Source organism: Ictalurus punctatus, chromosome 11 (genome assembly GCF_001660625.3).
Source record: "Ictalurus punctatus breed USDA103 chromosome 11, Coco_2.0, whole genome shotgun sequence".
Lineage (NCBI taxonomy): Eukaryota > Metazoa > Chordata > Actinopteri > Siluriformes > Ictaluridae > Ictalurus > Ictalurus punctatus.
In genome coordinates, this window is record NC_030426.2 from 18,138,913 (window position 1) to 18,163,505 (window position 24,593).

At 36.7% G+C, this 24,593-nt stretch overlaps 2 protein-coding genes across 14 annotated transcripts in view; both read left to right on the top strand.

The window, feature by feature from the left end:
- Positions 1 to 245: 245 nt before the first annotated feature.
- On the top strand, positions 246 to 3,897 carry ptmaa (prothymosin alpha a). Its single transcript, XM_017480050.2, has 5 exons — positions 246 to 414; positions 2,701 to 2,772; positions 2,902 to 2,992; positions 3,103 to 3,179; positions 3,273 to 3,897. The coding sequence occupies exons 1-5, from the start codon at positions 370 to 372 to the stop codon at positions 3,309 to 3,311; spliced, it is 324 nt and encodes a 107-aa protein (XP_017335539.1). The 5' UTR covers positions 246 to 369; the 3' UTR covers positions 3,312 to 3,897.
- Positions 3,898 to 21,803: 17,906 nt separating this feature from the next.
- The window catches only part of dlg1a (discs large MAGUK scaffold protein 1a), a 139,000-nt gene continuing 136,210 nt past the window's right edge, over positions 21,804 to 24,593 (top strand). For 8 of the 13 annotated variants that reach the window (XM_017479984.3, XM_017479988.3, XM_017479985.3 and 5 more), the window contains exons 1-2: positions 21,805 to 22,334; positions 24,017 to 24,148. In XM_017479984.3, coding sequence (XP_017335473.1) covers positions 22,316 to 22,334; positions 24,017 to 24,148 — 151 coding nt within the window. In that variant the 5' untranslated portion in view covers positions 21,805 to 22,315. Of the gene's footprint in view, positions 22,335 to 24,016; positions 24,149 to 24,593 lie in introns of all 13 variants that reach the window. The other 5 variants (XM_017479979.3, XM_053683478.1, XM_017479982.3 and 2 more) reach the window with 1 other exon arrangement.

Genomic DNA, 24,593 nt, shown 5'->3' on the forward strand with positions numbered 1-24,593 from the left:
TATAGTTACTATAGGCACATAAGTGACCCAGAAAGATTGGTTTGTAAGCACTGTAGAAATACTGTCCATTGTTCCAGTCTAGCGAATTAGACGCACGGAATACGGACCTCTCGTCATATCGACCAATCAGTGAGCACCGCCCGCCTTTTGATCCCGCTCACATCTAGAGACCGCTGCCCGATGCCCCGCCCACGTCACAACGCCACCGCCTTTTGGTCCCGCCCCCTCGTCTATATTAAGCGCTCCGCTGGCGGAGGAGTTTCGCCACAGGCACCAACTAAACCTTCGTTTTTTCCGAAGCGGGTTTTGGACACCCCTTTCCATTATCTTATTCCGTGACCGGATCACATTTTTCACTTTCGGACAGAAATGGCTGACACAAAAGTCGACACCAGCTCGGAAATATCCGCCAAGGTAGGTTAAAAAAAAGGAAGAAGAAAAAAAGAAAACTCTAAATAATTATATAGACTAACACTCAGTTAATAGGCTAGGGAATATTAAAAGGACGGACCATAATATACAAGCTACATATATGTAATAAGGATTTTGTTCAGAAGTGATATATTAGGAACAGCGTTTTTATTGAAGTATATAAGGATTTTTTTTGTCATTGACGTGGACGCACGTTTTCTTTCCGCAAAGACTTGTTAATGTGGAAGATATAGGCTACAGTGGTGTAAGATGCGCTGTAAAGTTGGGTTTGCTTCGAGAAATACATTTTGCAGCCCAGAGCTGTGGCATTGTCCGAATCGGAGTCTTTTGTTACAGAAACGTTTCGGTTCCTCCTTTTTTTTTCTCTTCTTTTTTTAAATAAAAAAAGTACCTTTCAAAATTGGATATCACATCATCAACTTCCGTTTGAACAAGTCAAACAGTCCCCGTTTGAGTGGTGATTGATCGCCGGTCACACAGCGTTGTATTTCATGTTCGGGTCCGTGTTGCACTCGCCTGCGCTCCCATATGACAAGTTCCCCAGCGCTCCCTGAATCCTTCATGTCTCCGTCTGGATGATGAATGATGCCACAAGACCACAACGGGACACTGCTTGGCTACATAACGCTCTTTTTTTAGGCCAATCCTCGTGTGTTTTTTTTGTGTGTGTGTGTGTGTGTGTGTGTGTGTTTTTTTTGAGAGCGAATCCGTAGTCCATAGACACCGATTTTATTTCGTGCCCGCACCTCACATAAATAATCTGGCTCGGATTTGCGCGCATGGGGATTTTATTCATGCATCCTTGCATGACGCATTTCATTTGAAGTTCAGATTATGGTCAACAAGAGTATGATTAGTGAGAATAAACCGACTTGATTTTTTATTTTTTATTTATTTTATATATATATATTTTTTTGCTTTAAGATACCGGACGCACACTTGGTTAAAGCTGCCTACCTGTCGGGTTAAATTTGGGGTGCAGATGTTGCACTTCAGAGACAGGGCGATTGAGATGACATTTCATTTCAAAAGGGGGGGGGAATGCTTTAATATACATAACCTATATATCGTGATTTGTTCAACACTGACGCGGCTTGTCTGAGTTTACACTCGCGTTTCTAGAGCAAACGCAGAGCCACGCAGAATCCCCGCAAGACTCAGGTCCTCTCAGTCATATTCCTGCTGTTTTAAAGTTCGACCCTGGTGGAGGAAAAAAAGCGCAAAGTTACAGATGATGGAAAGTAAAATAAGGTTTAGGATCAGTTGTCCTTTGTTAGTCTGTTTGCAGTGCGCTTTTACCTTGAGCTGTCTAATCTAACCCTCCGATCAAGTGCAGATCTGTAGATCAGTTTCCCGTTTCGCTTGTGTTTTTTTTTTTTTTTTTTAATAGGCGAAATCTTTGATCCCCACCACCGTAAGAATGTGTGCTTTGTAACAACCACGGTTAAATTTATTCATCTGAGTCACTAGCGTTTCTAGTCTAGTGTTGGTGTGAGCCTACAAAGCGTTGGCATGTAATGCAATGGGGATGGTGTAAAGGAGGCGTAACTGTAGCACTAAACGGCTTAAAGCCTAAGGATTGCCACCTTAATTTATTAATACGAGCGATCTGCCACATCAGGGGATAGCTGTCCCGGATAGGACATCAACCATTTCTGAAGGTGTTATTAGTTTTATTATATTAGGCGAAAAAAGTTATTTATTTATTTTATTTTTTTTACACCTGATAACTATAATTTAGATATATATTGACTACATAATAAGATCAGATCCATTACAATTGCTCATAAAGAGATCTGTTAACATAAACACCGCATAATAATTGGAAAAAAAACCTATAGGCTTCATGCATGTCGCTATTGTTCTCTCTCTCTCTCTCTCTCTCTCTCTCTCTCTGTGTGGTTAATCTAAACCTCTCTTTCTGGTTGTTCTTTCCTATTGGCTATACGAAAATAATCTCCGCAAAGCATTCTGGGAGTTGTAGTTTTTGCGCGGGCGTGTCTTCACCCCAACCTATGATGTAGATCATTTTCTTTGGACTACAGCTCATTGGCGCTAAAACCAGCGACGTATCAGATTACAACACTTCAGTGAGGTAGCGTCAAGTGGGCGGAGATTGAAAGGTTGAGCAGCCAATAGGCTTCGAGAGTGGAAGTTTAGCGGGATTTTTTTTTTTTTTTGGGTGACATAAAAAAGCAAGCCATAACGTGAATACTGCATTAAAGGCCCAGCATTAAAACGGATATTGTATCCTATGTCACCTTCTAGGACCTCAAAGAAAAAAAGGTGGTTGAGGAGGAGGCCGAAAATGGAAAGGACGCTCCAGCCAATGGGAGCGCGGTAAGTTTTCTTTCATTTCTCTATTTTGCCCACAGAATTTCTTTTTAAAACAATTTCACGTCAGTTCAGGCACCGCCATCAGCCGCCCTGATACTGAGTTGCAAATTAATAACGGCACTGTTTTGTCAGGATAATGAGGAAAATGGAGATCAGGAAAATGAAGTAGAAGAAGAAGAGGAAGATGTTGGTGAGGAAGAGGATGAAGAAGATGATGGAGAGGGTGAGAAATTGCATAGCCTATAGTACTACTTGCATTTACTACCTCAACTGCATAGTGTCTTTGCAAGAAAGTGTTCAATGACATCTTATAAACCTGTCACAACGATGCAGGTGACGAAGATGAAGAGGAAGACGAGGCTGAGGGCGGAACAGGGAAGAGGGCAGCTGAGGATGATGATGATGATGAAGTGAGGTTTTTTTTTTTTTTTTTTGAAAATATGTTTTCACCCAACCTGACGCATGTGCAGTGTATGTCTAATCCTGTGTGACCCCGTTTTCAGGATGATGTTGAGACTAAGAAGCAGAAGACAGACGATTAAAAGAGGACGTCCTGCTGAACCTCCTCCCAACCCTCCTCTCCTTAACTCGTCCTCTGGGGGAAGACAGAAATGTGGTCATCATCAAGTAGAGTTCAGCATCTGTGTACACACCTAACTGCAAATTTTGTAGAAACAACCAAGACTTCAAAGCTCTACCTTCTTACAAAATACTTTAAAGGAGAATTTGTTTGTATTTTTATTTACATTTTATATTTTTGTACATATTGTTAGGAGGTCAGCCATTTTTGACAGTGATCTCTGGTTACCAAACGGTGCTTTGAAGTTGAAGCCTCTCTATGAAATAGATTTTACTTGTGGTCTGACCATGTCATGTTAGCTCAACTGAAATTGTAAAAAAGAAAAAAAGAAAAAAAATCGAAAGCCGTTTAATTCAAAGCATTCCAGTACTTTGTGTATGTACATCAGTTGTACCATACGTAGTTGGTTTGTATGAGATGGCAAGGCTGAAGAAAAGAGTTTTCTTTTCTTGCTTGTCTATTAAATTGCTATCTATTGTGGCCTGTTTGATGTATGTGTGAAATTGTTGTGCGACAATAAACCGAAATTTTATTTTGTGAGTTCCTAATTTATTTTCTCTAGGTTTTTTTGTTGTTACTTTTTACAGGAGCTTTTAATGTCGCAGGTGTGGAGACTCATGACCGAGCATCATTTTCAGATATGCACTTCACATATTTCAGAAATATGTCACAGGGAAATGTACGTCAATGTAAATTATTCATGCCTTAAAACCTCAAGATCCGGTATAAATTATAAATATATTGAATTAAATAAATTTGGCTGTGTGAATTCTTCCATTTTATGTACAATTTATTTCTTTGCGCTTCAGCTTTGTGTAGAAATTTGTTTCTTGCAGTCATTATTGAGTGATATTTTTCTTCCCCTCTGTGTTGTGCAGTATTGCCCAGTTCTGCCCCTGGGGGGTGCTATGGAGTACAATGTAGTACCTCCCCTGTGTTTTTCACACTTGATTACTCTCTTCATTGTATAATCAAGCACTTCATGAGTTGTCAGGATTTAGAGGTTTAATTTTTTTTTTGCATTCATCTAAAAGGTTCTCACAATATAAATGACTTGCAGAATTCCTATAAGGTAAAAATATTTTGCAAATACAGTTATTTTTCATGTTTGTATTCTGTGAAACTCATATAATTAGAACTTATGAATCCATTTGGTATGATGAGTTTACACTATGAGATTTATCTGTGAAAATTTGATTTAAAATATTTAAAATAGCCATAACAGCTGGATTACTTATACCTAGTGATTGTAACATTTGAAGAATAGGAATAAGTGACAGAAAAATCAAACAAAAGGTGAATTGCAAGCACTCTTGGGATAGCAGTTATTGCCTGATTTCAATCTTTCAATCTACAGACGTGATCGAACATGCCTTTGTAACCGACTCCTTCAGGATCAGGGTATCAACACTTTTGCAAATATGGCTTCTGAGGAGAACTTCAGAACAATGAATTACATTTTTCTGATTAATGAACTAGCCTCCTCTATTTCTGTCATCTTCTCTGACAGTGACAGTTTCACTAGAATGATGGTTGCAGATATAAACCTGCTTATAAATCACACTTTTAATGTGGTAACAGAGCTGAAACTATACAGTGGAGGTGAAACTGTATGAAAAAAATATTAGTTTGTTCCATTCATCTTCAATTTTATTTGCATAGTACTTTTAACAATAGACATTGTCACAATGCTGCTTTATGGACATCTAGATGTGCACCTAGTGAGCCAACAAGAAGATAGAATGGCAAAGAAAAAGACGACATGAGGAAGAAACCTTGGGAGGAAACAGGAACCCACCCTTTGGTGACACATCATTAGAGTAAGCAGTCAAATAGTGAAAAGACAAAAAGTCTGAAATGTGTTGGATATACAACTGATGTTAGGTATGAGCCTATTGTGAACAGTCATCTTGAAATCACTGAGCATATAAATTACGTTTGCCTCCACCCTCCCTGTGTGGGTGGAGTTTTCATGTTCTCCTTGTGCTTTGGGTGTTTCCTCCAGGTACTCTGGTTTCCTTCCCCAGTCCAAAGACATGCACTGTATGTAAGCTGATAAATTTTCCATTGTGGGTTGATGGGTTGCCACCTGTACAGGGTGTCCCCCACCTTGTGCCCCAAGTTCCCTGTGATAGGCTCCAGGCTCCCCCACAACCCTTTGTAGGATAAGCAGTACAGAAATGGATGGATGGTATGCCATGATATCTGCTGCTAACTACAAATGTTTATAACCTGTTAATAAACTATAAATGTAAGTAATGCCTACACAATTAACTTTCTTCTCCTTCTTCTTCTTCTTATTATTGTTATTATTATTATAGACTTTTTTTTTTATCATGGTACACTGCAATATTATCATACAGTTAAATCCCACAACAGTCAGGACAGGAACATGTAAAAAAAATAATAATAATAAAAAAAAAAAAACAGAAGCAATTGATTTTGTATTTGCAGTGATAAAAGAAACAAAAAAAAAACCTATATTTGGTACTTTATATTTGGTACTTTGGATGGGTCCTTCACTTTATAATACAGTCGTGTAGGGACAACCTTTAAGGGTTCCCCCAGAGGAACAAGTGGAGAACTGTTAACAGTTCTAGATTTTAACTTTCAGTGTTACTAATCCTTTAACAGTTGTTATTGTTATCGACTGTACTTGTTTCACCGAGCAGTACGGTTAATACTGACGAGAGCCCTGTATTTTTCTCAGTCTGACCCCCTGGTGGTCATTTTCCCCATGTATAATCATAACTGAATTTATTTTTTATTTCATGCTGCATGAACTCCACATGAAGTATGTGGAGAAAATAGCCAATATATTACTGTACAGCTGAATCGTTTGGATTATGTTCATAAACTAAATCTGTACTGAGTCGGGGTCAGCATTTTAAAAGTGTCCTAACTGTTTAAACCCTGCAAAATTAAATCAGACTACAATGCACTTCTAGTCTAATCAGACTACAAGTCACTCTGGATAACTCTCTGGCATCTGTTAAATGCTGTAAAAGTAAGTGAGAATTCCGGCTCTAATATGTTGAACCTGAACAGTCACAATAAGAATGATGACACAAATTGGATTTTCCCTAACAGAAATTAAATTCTCTTTCATCACTTCATATGTCTTCTTGCTTGTACACAAGAGGCTGCTTATGCTACTCCTATACCACAGTGATCTTTCATAAGCCTACTTGAGACATGCCTAATCATTCTTCCTGAAAGCATGTCAAGGAGAATGAATTGCCATTTGACTGAATTCAACAGGATAAGGCGATTACTAAAGATGAATACGTGAATGATGAACGTTAAGTTGGATATAGATAGCAGATGTCAAACATTTTCATCTGAAAAGACAGTTCAGTCTTCACTACACGGTGAATGCAGAAGTGTGTTTGCATGTGTGCACAGATTCATTTTGCATGCAGGTCAGTTTTAATCCAGCTCTGTGGGACAGAAACACCAACAGTACTCAGAGTGATTGAATAAATTCTTCCATTTGCTCTCAGTAGGTATGATGTGACCTCTTTATAGGTAGATACCAACAGGAAATCATAATAAAAGGATTAAAAGCATGTTTTCATACATGCTGAAACATGTAACGACTTTATGACAAAAATAAAACAAATTAAAGTGGTAAAAGTGAGTAACAGTGTATGAAAATGTGTGCAACAAAGATTTTCAGTTGACTTATAATTTCTTGATTGTCTCTGGAGCTCTATCTCTCGTGGCAAACATTGCCGGCATTCAGAAATACTTGACCACCTCTGATCTGTCCTTGGCCATTAAGGACATAAACAAAGAGTTACTGCAATGGCTGTTATTTAATTAAATCATGCCTTTTAACTCAGCTGACTTTTAATGTGAAGGACTTAAGTGTTTTCACGTAGCAAAGAATAGATTTAGAAGAAATTATTATACACTCCAACACTCCAGATTTTCTATATTGTAGAATTCAGTGGACTCACATGATCAGGAAGTTTAAGAAGCATGAAAAGGGGAAACAAATGAAAAGATTCGATCTGTGTGTTATTATGCACTTCGACATTATCATGGTTTCAAGACAGGAAAAAAAAACAGATTAATGTAAAGATTTAAAGTCTTAAATTCATAACCTTCAGATCTACATATGTCTCATTTGGAAGTCAGTTTCTACTACATTTCTAGAAGCAATTGGTATCTGTGTAAGAGCATTTAACAAAACAGCAATAGATACATCATACAAAATCTTCATTTCGTGTGTTAGTTTATTAATGAGAGAAATCACAGAGCACATTTACTTACTTAAAATCCAAAGTTTAGATCTAATGAGCAATGGGATGTTATGGTCCAGTTACAGGAATCATATTTACATGTAACTCACATTTCCTCAAGTTCCTCCTACTCAAAGATCCAGTAGATCCCAAAGTCTCTGAGCATAGATGCAGATACTGTGAAGCCAACGTCTAGCATGTGTTTAATCAATGGATTGCCTCCTACACTTCTGCTCATACAGAATAACATTTTAGTCCGGAAGCCTGGCATGTGCATCCTGCATTTTAACGATTATAACAATAGTCTCAAATGTTACAAGAGAATTATTCCGTAGAGTTTTGCACTGAGAATAAATCCCAGTCTCACACTGTGCTCTGCTCTGCTTGCAGTATTTAGCAGCCAGCCTACCCAGCCCTCGCCTCTGGAGGGCATTGATGTAACTGTGGCACCTCCTCCTGCATCACTTTTGCCACCTGGTGGTGGATAATAGCCCCTGTTTTAGCTCCCACTTACATCAGCTTGGTATACAGTGTGCAGATGGTATCTTGAAGATTTAGTGTTTCTCTGTGAGTCTTCATTTGTGACAAGGTTATATTTCAGTGGTCTTACTAATAATGGACGTAATTAAACGTAATTGAATACTGAATTAAATACTTGTGTGCACTGTGTCCAGTAGTTAAATGAGGAATTTATTTTTTATAACCTTTTTAGACTTCGTCATGTCCACATGGCAGTGCATGCATGTGCATTTGGTTAGCAGTAATTCTTTGTGCTTTTTCTCATTTGCATTCTACAGCACACGGCACAACAGGACTTTGGTGAATTTGTGTCCTTTCATGTACATTATAAATGATAACAGGCAACATGAGCCACAGCTCAGAGCACTGCTCAGATACCTTCAGGCATCTAGTTAATTACAGAGGATAGAGAGAGAAGCCATAAAACATTATCTTTATGAATAGATACACTATGTGCAAATTGGACATCATACAATAGAGATGCCATTTTACCTGTTCATATTTGATGCCAGTTTTTATATCTCAGCTTGATTTAAGAAAGTTTTATTTTATTAATTATTTTTTTTTTTTTGGTATTTGTATGAAACAAATCACTTAGAATTCCTCTCCAAGCTCAGACTGATATCCAGGATATAAGTAACGTCAGAATAATAAAGGTCAAGGCATGTTGTCTCCCTCAATTGTAATTACTTTCTAATCCTAAATAAATAAAGCACATTTAGCTGCAAACATCTCCAAATGTATTGTCATGTGGTGTTTGTGTGTCAACAACAGATTAGCAAAATTGCTCTGAGCTCATTATTCATCTGAAAGGAATCCTCTTCAGGCGAAAATGTCTATGTCGCGTCCTACAGAGCTTATAGGACAGACCAGTTGTAACAGTAGAATGAGTCTTATTTGTGTTTTCTCATACGGTCAAATCTGTATGAAAAGAAAACCTTTAAATGACATGTTAAACTGTAATTATCCAATAACCAGTTTTGCAGGTTATTGACACATAGAGTTTAATGTTTGTTAATGGTTAATGCCTGTCAGTCTGGTTTAGCTCTATGACAAGCCATGTCTCTTGAAACAGTGTCATTTAAAAGCAAATCCTTGTGTGAGAGGTTGAGCTGAAATGAAAGAAAGAAAGAAAGAAAATAAAAGCAAACAACGTAAAGTAACATAAACCAACAACACAAATAAAGAAAGACAAATAAAATCAACCAATCGAAGAAACAATTGGTTCATTAACAGTTAGACACTTTCTTTCCATTATTTTTTCCATTTATATACACTGCAGGTAAAATCCTCTCTCCCTGTCATTTCTTTATGTGTAGTGTCTTTTTGCTTTTTCAGTTACAGTGTGCTCGTTTTTGACACACTCAGAAGCAGATCTGGAAAAGCTGTCAGTCGTTGGTTCTTGGGCTAAATTAGTAAGCTGATAACTTCACAGGAAATTTTCCCTCCAGGCGCCCGGCTGTCAGAATTCGAAAGGTGTAATGTGACATGTTTGTGTTGAAACATAAAGCCTTTTGTATATATAGCCACAGACTCTAACAACTTGACATACCTAAAATAAGGTTAAAGCATACTTAAGTAATTGCAGATCTTTAGTCTTTGCACTCAGTGTGACCTGTCTCTACTATAAAAGCTCTGAAGTTGTGCTTCAGAGCTGTTAATAAGGATGTGATTAGTCTCATCATTGCTCTTTGTCTGATATACACTATATAATCAATGGTTTGTGGACACTTGACCATCACACGTGTATTTGGTTCTTCCCCAAGCCACAAAGTTAGAAGCGCACAATTGTATAGGATGTCTTAGTATGCTATAACATTGCAATTTCCCTTCACTGGAACTAATTGGCCTGAACATGTTCCAGCATGACAATGCCCCTGTGCACAACATGAACTCCATGAAGACATGGTTTGTCAAGGTTAGAGTGGAAGAACTTGAGTGGCCTGCACAAATCTCAACACCACTGAACACCTTAGGGATGAATTCTCGCCCAACATCAGTGCCAGACCTCAGTAATGCTTTTGTGGCTGAACGAGCACAAATTCCCACAGCCACATTCCAAAATCTAGTGGAAACCCTTCTCAGAAGAATGGAGGTTATTATAACAGCAAGGGGAAAGGGGGGTGGGGGATAAACCTGGAGGTGTGTTCAACAAGCACATATGAGTGTTTTGACAAACTGTTGCCCATATAGTGAGTCCTGCTATTATTTGAATGGATGTAATTTAGACAGGTGATGGGTAATGCACTTGACAAGTTTATTTGAAAGAGACAAATTGGAAAACAAATTGAAACAAATTGGCCATAACTTAATGCATGTAACAGTATTTTTTTTTTTTTTTAAAAAGAAAGAATAAGTGCTGCCATGCAAGCTACTAGCCATTGGAAGCAACTTGGGGTTCAGTGTCTTGCCCAAGGACACTTCAGCATGCGATCTTTAGCTCTTTAGCCAACCGGAATCTTCAAGATTTAAAGATAATATGTTTAGAAGAATGGGCCAAAATCACACCTGAATACTGTATTTCTTCATACAGGAAGCGTCTTGAAGCTGTCATTACAAACAAAGGCTTGTCCACTAAGTAGTCAAAAATGTAATGGCCTTTTTTAGTTTTTAGGCCCCTATGTAATAAAGGCCCAAATATTTATATATACGTTACTTATATATACACAATGCAAGACCTTTATATTTAGGACCAAAATAACTACAGTAAGGTCAGTAAGTATTACAATACAAAAACAAGTTAGATTAGATGGTTTATTATATTTCAGATTTACTCACTTTCTACCCTCAGGCTGGGCTTTCATCGTATTATGCACAGATGAAGTGAATAATATGTTCCAAACAATAGCAAACCAAATATGAATTACATAACTTCCACTGTGTATATACTGTTAACTTTTTCCTGTTCCTGTCAGCTTACCCTTTTTTTTGTTTTCCCAAAGAAAAAAAATCATATCATTTGATTTTCTTTTCATTAGTGTCTTTTCAATATTGTGTTTTCATTATTGTCTTTTCATTATTGTCTTTTCATTATTGTCTTTTCATTATTGTCATAATGTCTCTGTAAAATGGCATGGCTCTGTCAGCTAGCCAGACAAAATTACTTACACAAAATTATTTACTCACCCTCAAGTTTTTCCAAACCTGTAGGCTGTTTTCAGTGTAACACAACAGGAGAATTTTGAAGAATGTTTACACAGTTATACAGAAAAGCAGTCCATATGACACAAAGCTCTCATATGGCCACTTGGAGTATAGTTTTGATGGTGCCTTTATAGTGCACCTTTAAAGCTCATGATCACTATCTTGATGGAATAGAGCTGTAATAGAGTGGAGGGGGGAAAAAGAGGGGGGGGGGGTGTCTTCTTTTATGTGATAAAAAGTAAGAGTATTTGGGTTTGGAATGGCATAAAGGTAAGTAAATGATAACAGAATTTTCATTTTTAGGTGAACTATCCCTTTAACCTTTTGAGCACAGACCTGATAAGGACATACAGACTACATTGGCGAACATTGCTAAACCACTGAGGCAGACCAGCCTAAAAAAAAACCAAAAAAAAACCCCACCTTTTTGTCAGCCTAACAACATACCCAGTGGTGTATAACTTGACTGGGTGGGGAATGAGGCAATTTGGCCAAATATGATTATTGGGGGGACGTGTCAGTGTTGGTGGTTATGGCTCTGTGTGTAAGAAGTTTTAAAACTGAACAAATGTGCAACAGTTACAAATACTACAGACCAAATACTAAACACCTTTATTACAATGAAAGCCTGTTTTATTTCAGCACTGCCTCTTTGGCCTTCCGTATCTAGTATATAATACTATTTTATGTACTTTTAACACCTTTTACATTAAACATTCTTCCTTATTTTTACAGTAATACCATTTCCTTATATGATCAATGAGTTTTCATTATATGACAGACCACATACATGCCACTACAAAGCCATCTTTCTGCACTTAACTAGGTCTCTGTAATTTTTTTTAAAGTAAGCTAGTGTTGTGGAAATTATTGATAGGAAAAAGAATTGATTCTTAATTATTTTGCAATGCTCTCTGGGAAGATTCTGTATTGATACATTTTACTGTGTCAACACTACCAAATGATTTTAATGACAAATAAATGGCTATTTTACTACACAGCTAAAAATTGCATTTAGATTTTAATTAGGGTGAACTCAGGTAAACTGGGCCACCAGGTAAATTGGACCAACTATGCCTGGAGCCTCCTAGTGCTTTAAATATTTGCAGTAAATTATTTAAAACAAATGTGTATTATGTTGCAGCTACAGGATGTGAGATATTGCAAATGATTTTGAGGTTTGATAAGTTGGTATTTTTATTGCCTTTTTGGACTGGAGACTAGTAAAAAAAATACTGTAAGATTGATATGTTTATAGATTTACACGTGATCACCAGTATGTAATGTTTTAAGATTGATAATGGATAAGGATGGATGAAAATATTTAAATCATTTATGTCCCAATGGTTATACTGGGGGAAAAATTATAATGAAGTTTATATATATATATATATATATATATATATATATATATATATATATATATATATATATATATATATATATATATATATATATACATATACATATAGATAGATAGATAGATAGATAGATTGCATAAAGGACCTATGTATAATCTCTTTATGGCATACTGAACTCAAATGCAATTGTGAGGTTCCTTAGAGAATCTCCAGCCTAATGGTAATGTATAAGAAGGGAGGATAAACTGTTAAGTGGAAACCACCTGAACATACAGTTGCAAACAAAATGATTCAACCCCCATTGCAAATCAGGTTTATTTTTGAAATTCACAGACTTTCAGCTGTTTGCAATGAACAAATCAAATAAAAGCAATTGAAATAGTTCAACACAGCGAATGCTTCATGTGCTTTCCCCAAATTCAACTGAAAATGCAACTTATAATGACTTCTCCAGTTTCAAGATTATTCAATCCCTTCATGGCAAGCATCTTTAGTGCTTAGTAGAGCACCCTTTTGCTGTTATGACCTGAGGCGTTTTAATTAATAACACGGATCGGTTGTAAAAATTCAAGTAGTTCATTTTAAATAATGTGAATTTGAAGTAATTAATTTCAGTAATAATTTAAGTAATTAATTTCAAATAATGCTAATTTGAATTGACATCTGAATTCTTTTGCCTTTGACAGAAAGATGAAAGGCAATCATCATAAAAAACAAAAATACATTATATATATAAAAAATAGAAATTAAATGCTACTATGAATTTTAAAGTTCTTCTTCTTGTTGTTGTTGTTCTTCTTCTTCTTCTTCTTTATTTATTTATTTGTGACTACCAGACTGATAAAATATAAAACTTTTCTAACCATGCTAGTTTGGTGTCACTAGCCAAGGGGAGACACAGCTAAGCTATCGGGTTTAGCTGTTACAGTGCCATGCAAAGTACATTATCTTTTGTTGTGCTCTGCTCAACAATACATTTTTAACGCAGGTAAAGATAATTTCATTGACATCAGTAACTGTAATCAAATTACATAAATTTAAAATGCAATGTGTAACATTACTGCGTTATCAGAAAAAATTATTTGATTACAGTAACACGTTACTTTGTAACACGTTACACCCAAGTCTGTTCATATGAGGAAAATATATTTGAAGTATATATTCATATTGATATTTTACTTTTTTTGTTTAGTACAATTGGGGGACTAGGAACAGGAAATTGTTCAACCATGACTTCCTGTTTCACAGGGGTATAAATATGAGGTAATACATAGGCCAAATTCCCTTATTCATTCATAACAATGAGTAAGACCAAGGAATAGAGCTGTGATGTGCAGCAAAAGGTTGTTGAACTTCACAAAATGGGAAGTGGCTGTAAGAAAATAGCACAATCATTGAAAATGCCCATTTCCACCATCAGGGCAATAATTAAGAAGTTCCAGTTAACTGGAAATGTTATGAATCAACCTGGAATTGGACGTGTGTCTACACTGTGAAGAAGATGGTTCGATTGGCCAAAATATCTCCATGGATCACAGCTGGAGAATTGCAGAAGTTAGTTGCGTCTTGGGATCACAAAGTCTCCAAAACTACAATCCGAAGTCACCTACATCATCACAAGTTGTTTGGAAGGGTTTCAAGAAAAAAGCCTCTAAGAATTTCCGTGGGGTGTACTTATTTTATCACATGACTATGCTTAAATGCTTGGATTTTTTTTTTTTTAAATGTTGTGCATTGACCAGCCAAACAGCTTATGTAATATGTAGACATTGCCACTTGGTGTCAGCATAAACTCAGCAGTTGATTCAAAAAAACTTTTTATATCATGGACTGAGACTGAGATAGCAAATAAAACTAATAATAATAAAACCTATCCATCCATCCATCAATCCATTTTCTGTACCTGTACTCTGTTATTCTACACACGGAACTTGAAGGACAAGGTGGGGGACACCCTGGACCGGGTACCAACCCATCACATGGCACAACACATACACACACCCATTCACACACCACTATGGTGGAAACTGGGGGAGGAAACCGGAGAACCTTGAGGAAACCCCCGAAGCACATTGAGAACATGCAGACCCCGCACACACGTGGAGGAGGTGTCATTTGAACCCCCAACCCCGGAGTTGCGAGACAAAAATGCTAACCAGAAAAGCCAGACGCTTTAACTAGTTATCAACAAAGTTATATGGAGTTTCACCTCATCCATATTTAACCAATATCAGAATCAATTCAGTGGCTTTTAGTCTGCTGTCTGGAATAATCTATTTTAAAATAACTCCATAAAGAAGGAACACTGCAGTATGACATTTAATGAGGTGAAAGGACAAAATAATGGAAACATCTAGCACTACAATTATTATTACCTAAGCTGTATTAAAGCCATATTGCTTATTTCTTTGTTTGTATAGTAGGACTCTGGATCATTCTTCAGTTCAATCCTTCAACAAAATAGTATAATGATTGTTCAGTGATGGTGGCGCATATTTAATTTAATCCTAGTGAAGAAGAAGCCACTTGTGAGTTTGGTTAACAGTGTACATGTGGGCATAATAAGTAACCCATGCTTATTGCACTATAGGATTAGCTTGTCCAGCAGAACAGGCTTATGTTTCATGAATGTTATTAATGACACCACTGTGTTTCCATCAACAGATGCCAACAGTTCTGGATGTAGACAATAGGTGCAATAGATGATTCATTAAACCATCCAGTCTTGTTCTCTTTACACTAGATTGTATGTCAGCTTAATGCTGTATTTTGTGGCATTCATCATTTATCATGTGTCAACTTATTCTTCTCGGTAAGCTTGTAAAATCTGTTCCTGTTTGCAGATGCAGTTTTTAATGTTCGATGTGCATAATCATAAATTTTGGGTCTGTTCGCCTGGAAACATACAATTTTGCATTTTATATCACTGATGCACACTCAGTTGTCTAGCTGCATTTACAATAGTGATTTAGTTATTTCAAATGATGCTGTTTATCTCTCTGGTGTTGTGTGCACACCATCTATACTACTTATACCTTTATAATGGTGTGACCTTCAAAACTGCATCATCAGGCATGAATTAAATTGGTCAGAGTGTGTTTTGCCCTCTTTCCACGTGACTGTTTGTCATGCCTCAATGAACACCTGCCTGGTTTTTATTATTTTTTTAATTAAAAAGCTCTGTGCACTGACATCCAATTTGTTTTCTTCGTTGTTATATTATCTGAGATTAACAGAGGATTCTCTGCCTCTCTATAATCAGCTCTGTGTCTTAACTATAAACGTAGGCTATAGACTGATCTAGTCTCTTAAAAGCGCTGTCCTAATTACAGTTCCTCTTGTGTTACTCATTTTCAAAGAAACATGTATACATGCAGAATTACTGAGACTGTATTATAAATCCAGATTGCCCGTGTTACTAATTAACAACTAGCGGCCAAGTTAATCAATTCAGCATCTCAAGACCATCAGCTGAATTGACTTTTTGATTTTGGCCACCATATGGCGCTTTACTTAATCCAAGTAAGAAGAAGCTTTACATTTAAAGACGGACTTGTTATCCACTACTCAGTCTGATTATTTTCTCTCCCTACAACAGTTTGTACAGGGTTAAAGCACTTCAGATATAGTAAATAAGAGAATTTGTAAGCAAGCATCTACCTCTTTGGTAAGGTCTATTAGTCTACCGAATATCAAATGTACCATGGATTATTAGCACTGCATAATTACTGCTTAGTCAAAACTTGCCAGTGTAAAAGTCTTCATGTTTTGTATAAGAAGTGCCACACAGTCCAGGGTGATTTAGACAGCAGGTCAGAAAATAAATAAAACCACAGGGGAATAAAAACATTTGTGGTTAACTCATTTTCAACCAAAATGGCAGATAGAATCATATTATACCGAGGTCATGATATGAAACATGTCACTCATTTACCTCTCAGTGCTTTTGAGAAACAACATGACCATGATGACAGACCTCTGGGCTAATTTGTGAACTGTGATTAATTGCCACCCTGCTGATAAGAGACTTCCGGTCTGTCCATTCTGTCATTCTCATTAATATTTCTTGTCTCTCTCGTTCTCCTTCTCTCATTTATAAATTATATATTTGAACATGGCAGATGATATGAACTACAGGGTGTCCCAAAAGTCAGAATACACAGGGGGAAATGAACACTTTTTAGCAAAATGTCTCTCCCACTCATGATGAACTTGTGTTAATAGATCTTTGTTATGCATGTAACTGCATGTCCATTACAACCTTGTGACAGTTTCCCAATCCAGCCATGAGAATGATTTCAATATGTTATTCCTTTGTTAAAGGCATTCTTAAAGGCTATCTGAAAAAATATAATATAATATAAACTAAGTATGAAATAAAAACAAAAATTAGAAGACATTTTGTTAAAAAGTGTTAATTTGCCTTTTTCAAGCTTGAAAATCTTATATATTCGAATATCCTCCCATAAGACTTCACATTGCTTAAGAATATAAAATAATGTTCATCACTTGCTTGCAAATTAGTTTTCATTGTAGTCAGTATGTCAGAGCCTCCTTTCATAAACTTATTCAAATGCATGTGTTTGGGATTCAGCAGTGTTTCTACAAAGACTGAATTTGAGTCTCCACAGTATGCACTGTCTATAAAATTCATATTTATAAAATATTTAATGCAATCTCAATAACTTAATAGTCAAGTGTCTTGTAAATACTCTACAAATGACTTTGAATACCAAGAATTTCATTCTGTGACTTAGAATAAATGTATATTTGAACACAGTACTGAAGTACAAGACACACTTTGTTGGATTAACTGTCATTTAAACAGTTATCTAAATGAACAAAGTGTGTTTTGTACAACTTTTATACAATAGCTGCTTACATACATTCTGAAATACATCAGAAATATTGAATATTTTTGAACAGCTGACTTTGTTGGTTAGCAGCAAATATAATAAGCGTGTTTCCACCAACAGACCCACAGTGGGTGGCTCAGAAGCACACTTTGTTGGTTGTAAAAAATCTCGAAAGTAAAGGTTTTTTTTTCAATCAGGATAAATCCTTCAGCACGCAAGTAAAGGTCTGAAGGTCTGGAATAAGCATAAATTATAGAAAGCTTGATGAGACATAATTGCTGTGTTCTTTTAAATCATACATGTCTTAATCTATTCAATTCAATTCAATTCAATTTTATAATGGGCATTATCACAAAGCAGCTTTAAACAAATATACAAATTATGGATGTAAATTTTACATTTATAAGTGCATCCCTAATGAGCAAGCCAAAGGTGACTGTGGAAAGGAAAAACTCCCTGAGATGATATGAGGAAGAAACCTTGAGAGGGACCAGACTCAAAAGAGAACCTCATCCTCATCTGGGTGACAACGGATAGTGTCATTATAAATAACGTCTCTATTATAACGGTTTTCTATAGAGTCAGAAAGTGCAATTGTGTACCTAGGAACTTATGAGCTTATGAGCAACTTATGAATATGAGCATCAGAGTCATTTCTGAATTCGTTATAGTTTTAACTTGAAGTCTATTTTGTTGAAGTTATCAACTGTTCGGTGTTGGAGACTTGGAGGCAAAACTGTTCATAGTGATTGCAGTCCTAAGGCTATCCAAGGAAGAACATCCACAGCCATCTTTATGGTTTCTATGTGATACCTTCCACAGTAATCTGATTGTTCTTTAGGCTGTCCGTGTGAGGCCATCCTCAGGAAACAGCAAGTGGTTTTCAGGTTATTTATAGGAATCGTACTGATTTAAAGAAAACCTCTCCTGCTTCTCCTCTGCTGCTGTGTGATAAAATGTGGGATCTCAATTGACATGTCTCAGTACTCATGAGCATCTATGCTTCCTGAAACATAGCCAGACTAAAGAGTGTGGTGGGGACACAATACCTGTTTTAAGAAGAACAAAGAGACAGAGAGAGGCACAGAAAGAGAGAGAGGCACAGAGAGAGAGAGAGAGAGAGAGAGAGAGAGAGAGAGAGCGAGAGAGACTCCGTCCTTTTCCTAGCCAGGACCTGCTTCATTAACACTGATTCTTAATGATTTCATTTTAAATTTGAACTCCTGATTTTTCTCAGATGAATTGCATGATTAAATGAATAATGGCTTGAAATTCTATTTGAATAGAATAAAAATATATTAGCACAACTTAGTACTACAAGAAGACAAGCAGTTCATTTTTATTTCCACGATCTAGCATGCCACTATGATCACCCATATCATTGTACTCTTTGTTAACCTATTGAATAACTGCTTTGTCCTTTAGGTGTTAGGGGAAAAAAGAGACCACTGTCCTCTGTGTGTGTCAGGCTTCATCTCGCCCAAACTGGTATTGTGCTGAAGTCATGTGCCTGGCATTCATCTCTCACAACAGGATTTCACAGACTAATACAACTAATGGAAGTCAAGTCATGAGACACCAACTGGTACAGTTTATTCAATTATTGTTCATCATTAATTAACTATATCAGAAAGCCAGTATATTTATTACAGCAACATACACGAAGAAAAACATTTAATTCTGTAGTAGAAAATGACAATCAATTTCCATCCATTCATTTTCTGTACTGCTTATCCTACACAGTGAGCCAGGAGCCTATCCCAGGGAACTCGGGGCAGAAGGCGGGGAACACCCTGGGCAGGGTGCCAACCCATCGCAGGCACTGACTATTTTGATGTACCATAATAACAATCAAAATCAACAAGTACAGCTCTCTGTTTCAACCTATTTGACAGTTAACAGTACCATTAAGACCACTCTGTGATTAACAATTTAAACTGGATTTAGATAAAATAGCTTTACAGATGGAAAGAATGCACAGTGTAATAACACAGGGATAAAAAAGCCTGTTTGCTTATGATTTAACACATTTGATCAGCTATAACATTTAAAGCAGGATCTGGCCAATAAAGAAGCCATAGCCTTTAACACAAACAAAAATTTCAGTGGTAACAGTCTTGACCAAAGTATTCACCGTGCTGAAAATAACAATAGAAACCCTCATAGAAATTGTGATGGTTTTAATAATTATAATGGGAATTGTATTAGTTTTAATGGAAACTGTAATGGTCCCTGTGGGTCTCTACTGGTAATTTGTTGCCTTTTATTGGTGGCATCCTATGTCCAGTGGATACCATTAAAGACCAGTAATGGTAATGGTTTTAATCGTTAGCTGATGGTTTGTTATGGTATTTGTAGTGGAAACAATTAGAATTTCTGTGATGGTTTCTGTTTTTTTCAGCAGGGCATACAGCATTAATAAAGGCCACTTCAAGTAAGTCATTACAACCTGAAACACTATGAAAAAAATCTTAAATCTATTCTTTCAGATGATATTTATTTTAAACTACAGGAAATAGTAATGGCACAGGAATGTCACAAACAGTGGGCTGGATAAGGTTGGAGGATCCTTGATTTAATAGCCAGTAAATATAAATTATTTTACAATGTTGCCACAACAGTACTTGACATATTATCCGTGATTTGATTGGTCCAAGGCTGATGAAGAAACATGGGTGCTGTGTCATGACACACTATGTTCATACAAAAAAAACAAAAACAAACAAAACAAACAAACAAACAATATATATATGTATATACATATATACATACACACACACACACACACACACATATATATATATATATATATATATATATATATATATATATATATAAATACTCAATTACATACAGAGTAAATGCAGAATGCCTTTTTTCTTCTTCAAAACAGAAGCATTTAAATTATGACACATTTTATCTTAATGTGGTAAATGTCATGAATGTGGTATTGTCAGTCTCATAATATTCTCTTTTCTTTCACAAATTTCTCCTTGGGATCAATACATTTACATTACATACTGTAAATCTGAGTGGGATATTTAGTTCAAATTGTTCACCTTCTGTTTGCTAGATATTTTAACTAGTTCGTCTTAAAAGACTATTCAGATATTATTCTGAGAATTATTTTGAGAATATCTACTTTGAACATGTCATATTCATATTGTATACAAAACTCATCATTGTAGACACATACAATGAGTTTAGAGATTTAATTGAAGTGTTCCATCTCCATTCATTTTTGATGTCATCAAACTTTTTATTGTACGCCAACATTTCATGTCTACACCTGCTAAAAAGAACAACCAATAGGGTCCCTAGTTCGAGCCTGGGCTTGTGTTACATGTTCTAGTTGTTTTTGTCCAAAAACATGAAGGTACGTTGATTGGCTGTACTAAATTGGCCCTAGATGTGAATAAGTGTGTAAATGAGTGTGGCACAGTGTGCTGAGATGGATTGGTGAATTATCCCTGCTGAAACAAATAATAGAATCCATCATGGAAATTCTAACGGTTTCAACTACAAAAATCTATTACAAACATCAGCTAACCATTAAAACCATTATTGGTCCCTAATGGTATCCACTAGACATAAAATGCCACAAACAGAGGATCAGTATCAGTAGAGACCCACAGGGACTATTACAATTTCCATTCAAACCAATACAATCCCCATTAAAACCATTACAAATTCTATGAGGGTTTCTATTTCTTTCTTTCTTTTTTTTTTTTTTTTAGCAGGGATCTCACCTTATGCCCAGTATTTCTAGGACAGGCTGCTGATCCACCAGGATAATGCGGTTACTCAAGAGGAATGATTGAATGAATAATGGTTTTGTGAGGTTTCTTGGATGGTCACATATGACACTACAATAGGTCTTATTTCATGCTCATTATATATTCACCCTACAAATAATTCACGAATAATAGGCCAATATTACGTCGCTGTACTTGCTATCTTCACATAACTACACACCAATTAGTATTATGTAAATGACATGCTAATTAGCAGATGTTATTAGCATCTCTCGACTTTTTAGCAGGAAACGTAACTATAATAATGTTAACAAATGTCACGGTATTACTAAACCACAAAGGTATTTTTTTCCAGTTTTTATTTTATTTTTTAAATAGGGATGATTCACGAAGTAACTAACCCAAAAATCTTGAATTTCTATATTAGCTAACAGCGTCAATAGATTAGCTCCTGTGGAGAGTATAGTGCACTACCTACGACAGTGAACTCACTAATACACGCCCTACAGAGTGCACCCACGTAGGTACTCAAGTGGACATTTGGGAGTCGGCTCACAGTGATTCATTTCCATATCCAGGTCGCCATTTTGGAGGAAAGTTTGGATTTTGAGGAGGCTGGTAAGAGGACAGTAGAGGAGGGGCAGAGCCCGAGAAGTTTGCCACAGGACCGTGTAGGGCTCCGGGGAGAGAGTAAAGACGGGTTTCTGAGCACTAACACTTATTTGAGTGCGAAAAACTTCGTTGACGCGTTTACTTACTGAACATGTTCAGTCTAAGAAGTTTGGCAAGAGTGTGTTTTAATGCATATTATTATACACGATAACTGGAATACATCTACTTCATTCATCTGTATGTTGGAGCTCTTGCTGTCACTCGGGGGAAAAGTTGCAAAGGATTTATTTTAGTGTTCACGGTTATTACACCTTGAAGAGTTCTCCGTTTTAGACATCACTGTGATTCTGATGAACGGTGCCTTGTTTAGGAGTTACTTTTTCAAATGGTTCAGACAAGTCTGTGCAACATTTTTACTGAGTGTTTGACCTGATCCTGGTCCTGGTCCTGATCCTGATCCTTGTGTGTGATCATGCCTGTGCGGAAGAAAGGTGAGATTGCAATGTTTAATTTACATCTTCATACTTTGCATTTGTACATCTTTACATCTGTCCTGTACTAAATTGACACTGACATTGACATTTCCTGAATTTAACTCTGCAGTGCTCCTTAAATAAGAATTTAAGTAGGAATAATACACACATATGTGTATGTATGTATGTGTGTGTGTGTGTGTGTGTGTGTATATGTATGTGTGTGTGTGTGTGTGTGTATATGTATGTGTGTGTATATACACAGTCTGTATGTATATGTAACACTCATCAGTTGCTTTATTACCTGCATAACACAAATGTGTGTGTGTGTCTATAATGTGTATAAATGTATGTATATATGTATGTATGTATGTATGTATGTATGTATGTATGTATGTGTGAACACTCATCAGTAACTTTATTACCTGCATAATTTATCCTGCAATTATCCTGTCTGTCAAGCAAACATGTGGCAGCAGTGCAGAGCATAAAACATGTGGAAGCAGGTCAAGAGCTTCAGTAAATGTTCACATCAAAAATAAGAATGATTTTCACCATGGCGTGGTTGTTGATGCCAGACAGACTGCTTTGAGTATTTTAGAAACTGCTGATCTCCTGAGATTTTCATGCACAGTGATCTCTAGAATTTACATAGAATGGTTCAAAAACAAACAAACAAACAAAAAACCTCCAGTGAGTGGGGGTAACTACAGTGAGTAACTCAAATAACTACACTTTGTAACTGTGGTGAGTAGAAAAGCATCACAGAACACACAGCATGTTATTCCATGATTCAGATGGGGTACAGGTACAGGAGCAGAAGACCATACAGTACCAGGTTCCACTCTTGTAAGCCAAGAAAAGGTTTCTTGAGGCTCACCTGGACAGTTGTGATTTCTGCTGCGATTTACAGATGGTATAGTCAGAATTAGGCATCAGCAGCCAGAATCTATGGACAGTACCTGCCTTGTGTCAGCAGTTCAGCAGGATGGTGGTGGTGGTAGTGTAATGGTGTGGGGAGGGTTTCTTTACACACATAGGGTCCCTTTTATACCTTAATGGCTATCTGAGTATTGTTATTGGCCACATACATCTCTTTATGGCTGCAATTTACCCATCTTATAATGGCTAATTTCAGAATGATGTGCCATGTCACAAAGCATTTCTAACTGCTTCCATGAACATGATAATGACTTCACTGTACCTCAGTCACCAGATCTGAATCCAGTAAAGCACCTTTATGATGTGGTACTGTAGAATAGGAGATTTGCAGCATGAATGTGCAGACAAATCAGCAGCGATTTCTGCAATCATGTCAACATGGACCAAACTCTTAAAGAAATGTTTTAAACACCTTGTGAATCCATACGATGAATAGGTCTCAGAGCAAAGGGGGTTGCTGTTGCGTTATTTCTTTTACCCCATTCCATAGGTTCTCTTCCCTAGTCCTGGAGTATACCCCTGACCTACAAATATAAGAGTTTCCCCTGCTCCCCACACACTTGATCCTTCTTGAGTTGAAGTATATCTGATAGAGTAGTGAAAATGCTAACATATTGTAGGACAGGATACTCCAGAACCAGGATTGGGAACCTGTGCTGCAGTCCATAAATCATTTAGTGTTGTGTGTGTTTTTTTTTTTTTCTTTTTTTTTTTTTTGGCCACAGGTTGTGAGCGTTTTTTTTATTTGAACATTTCAGATACACAGCGAGCGCTGAAACTCCTTGAAGAATACAGGTCAAAACTGAATCAGCCAGAGGACACCCAGCTCCGACACTCCATCGACAGAGTTATCAGCGTATTTCAGAGCTCACTCTTCCATGCCCTGATAGGTAAGCGTTTGTATGGTGAAATAAAAAGAAATCCACTGTTGTGCTGCGATTGTTTTCTTGCTTTTTGCATGGAGAGAAATGGTGAAACAGGTTTGACCTTACCACCACATATTTCACACACTCAGCAGCTGGTTTCAGCAATGTCAACTATTTTCCCCCCACCTGCAGCAGGTATTTGCGTTCAGAGCTCGAGGTGGCATTAGGGTTTGCTCTTAAGGCAAAAGAGAGAGAGAGAAATTAAAATGCAGAAAATATATCAGTAGCTTTCTATGTATATAATATGAGTGTGTGGGGGCGGGGTGTATTTGATGTCACTTTTAGAGTTTTGTGAAAAGTGGGTTAAATTTTCAGACAAAGCTGATGTTAAACAGAGTCCGTAATTCTGCCCAGTAGTTAACTAATAGAATTTTTTAAGTAACTGCAATGTCACCGACAGACAAGGGTA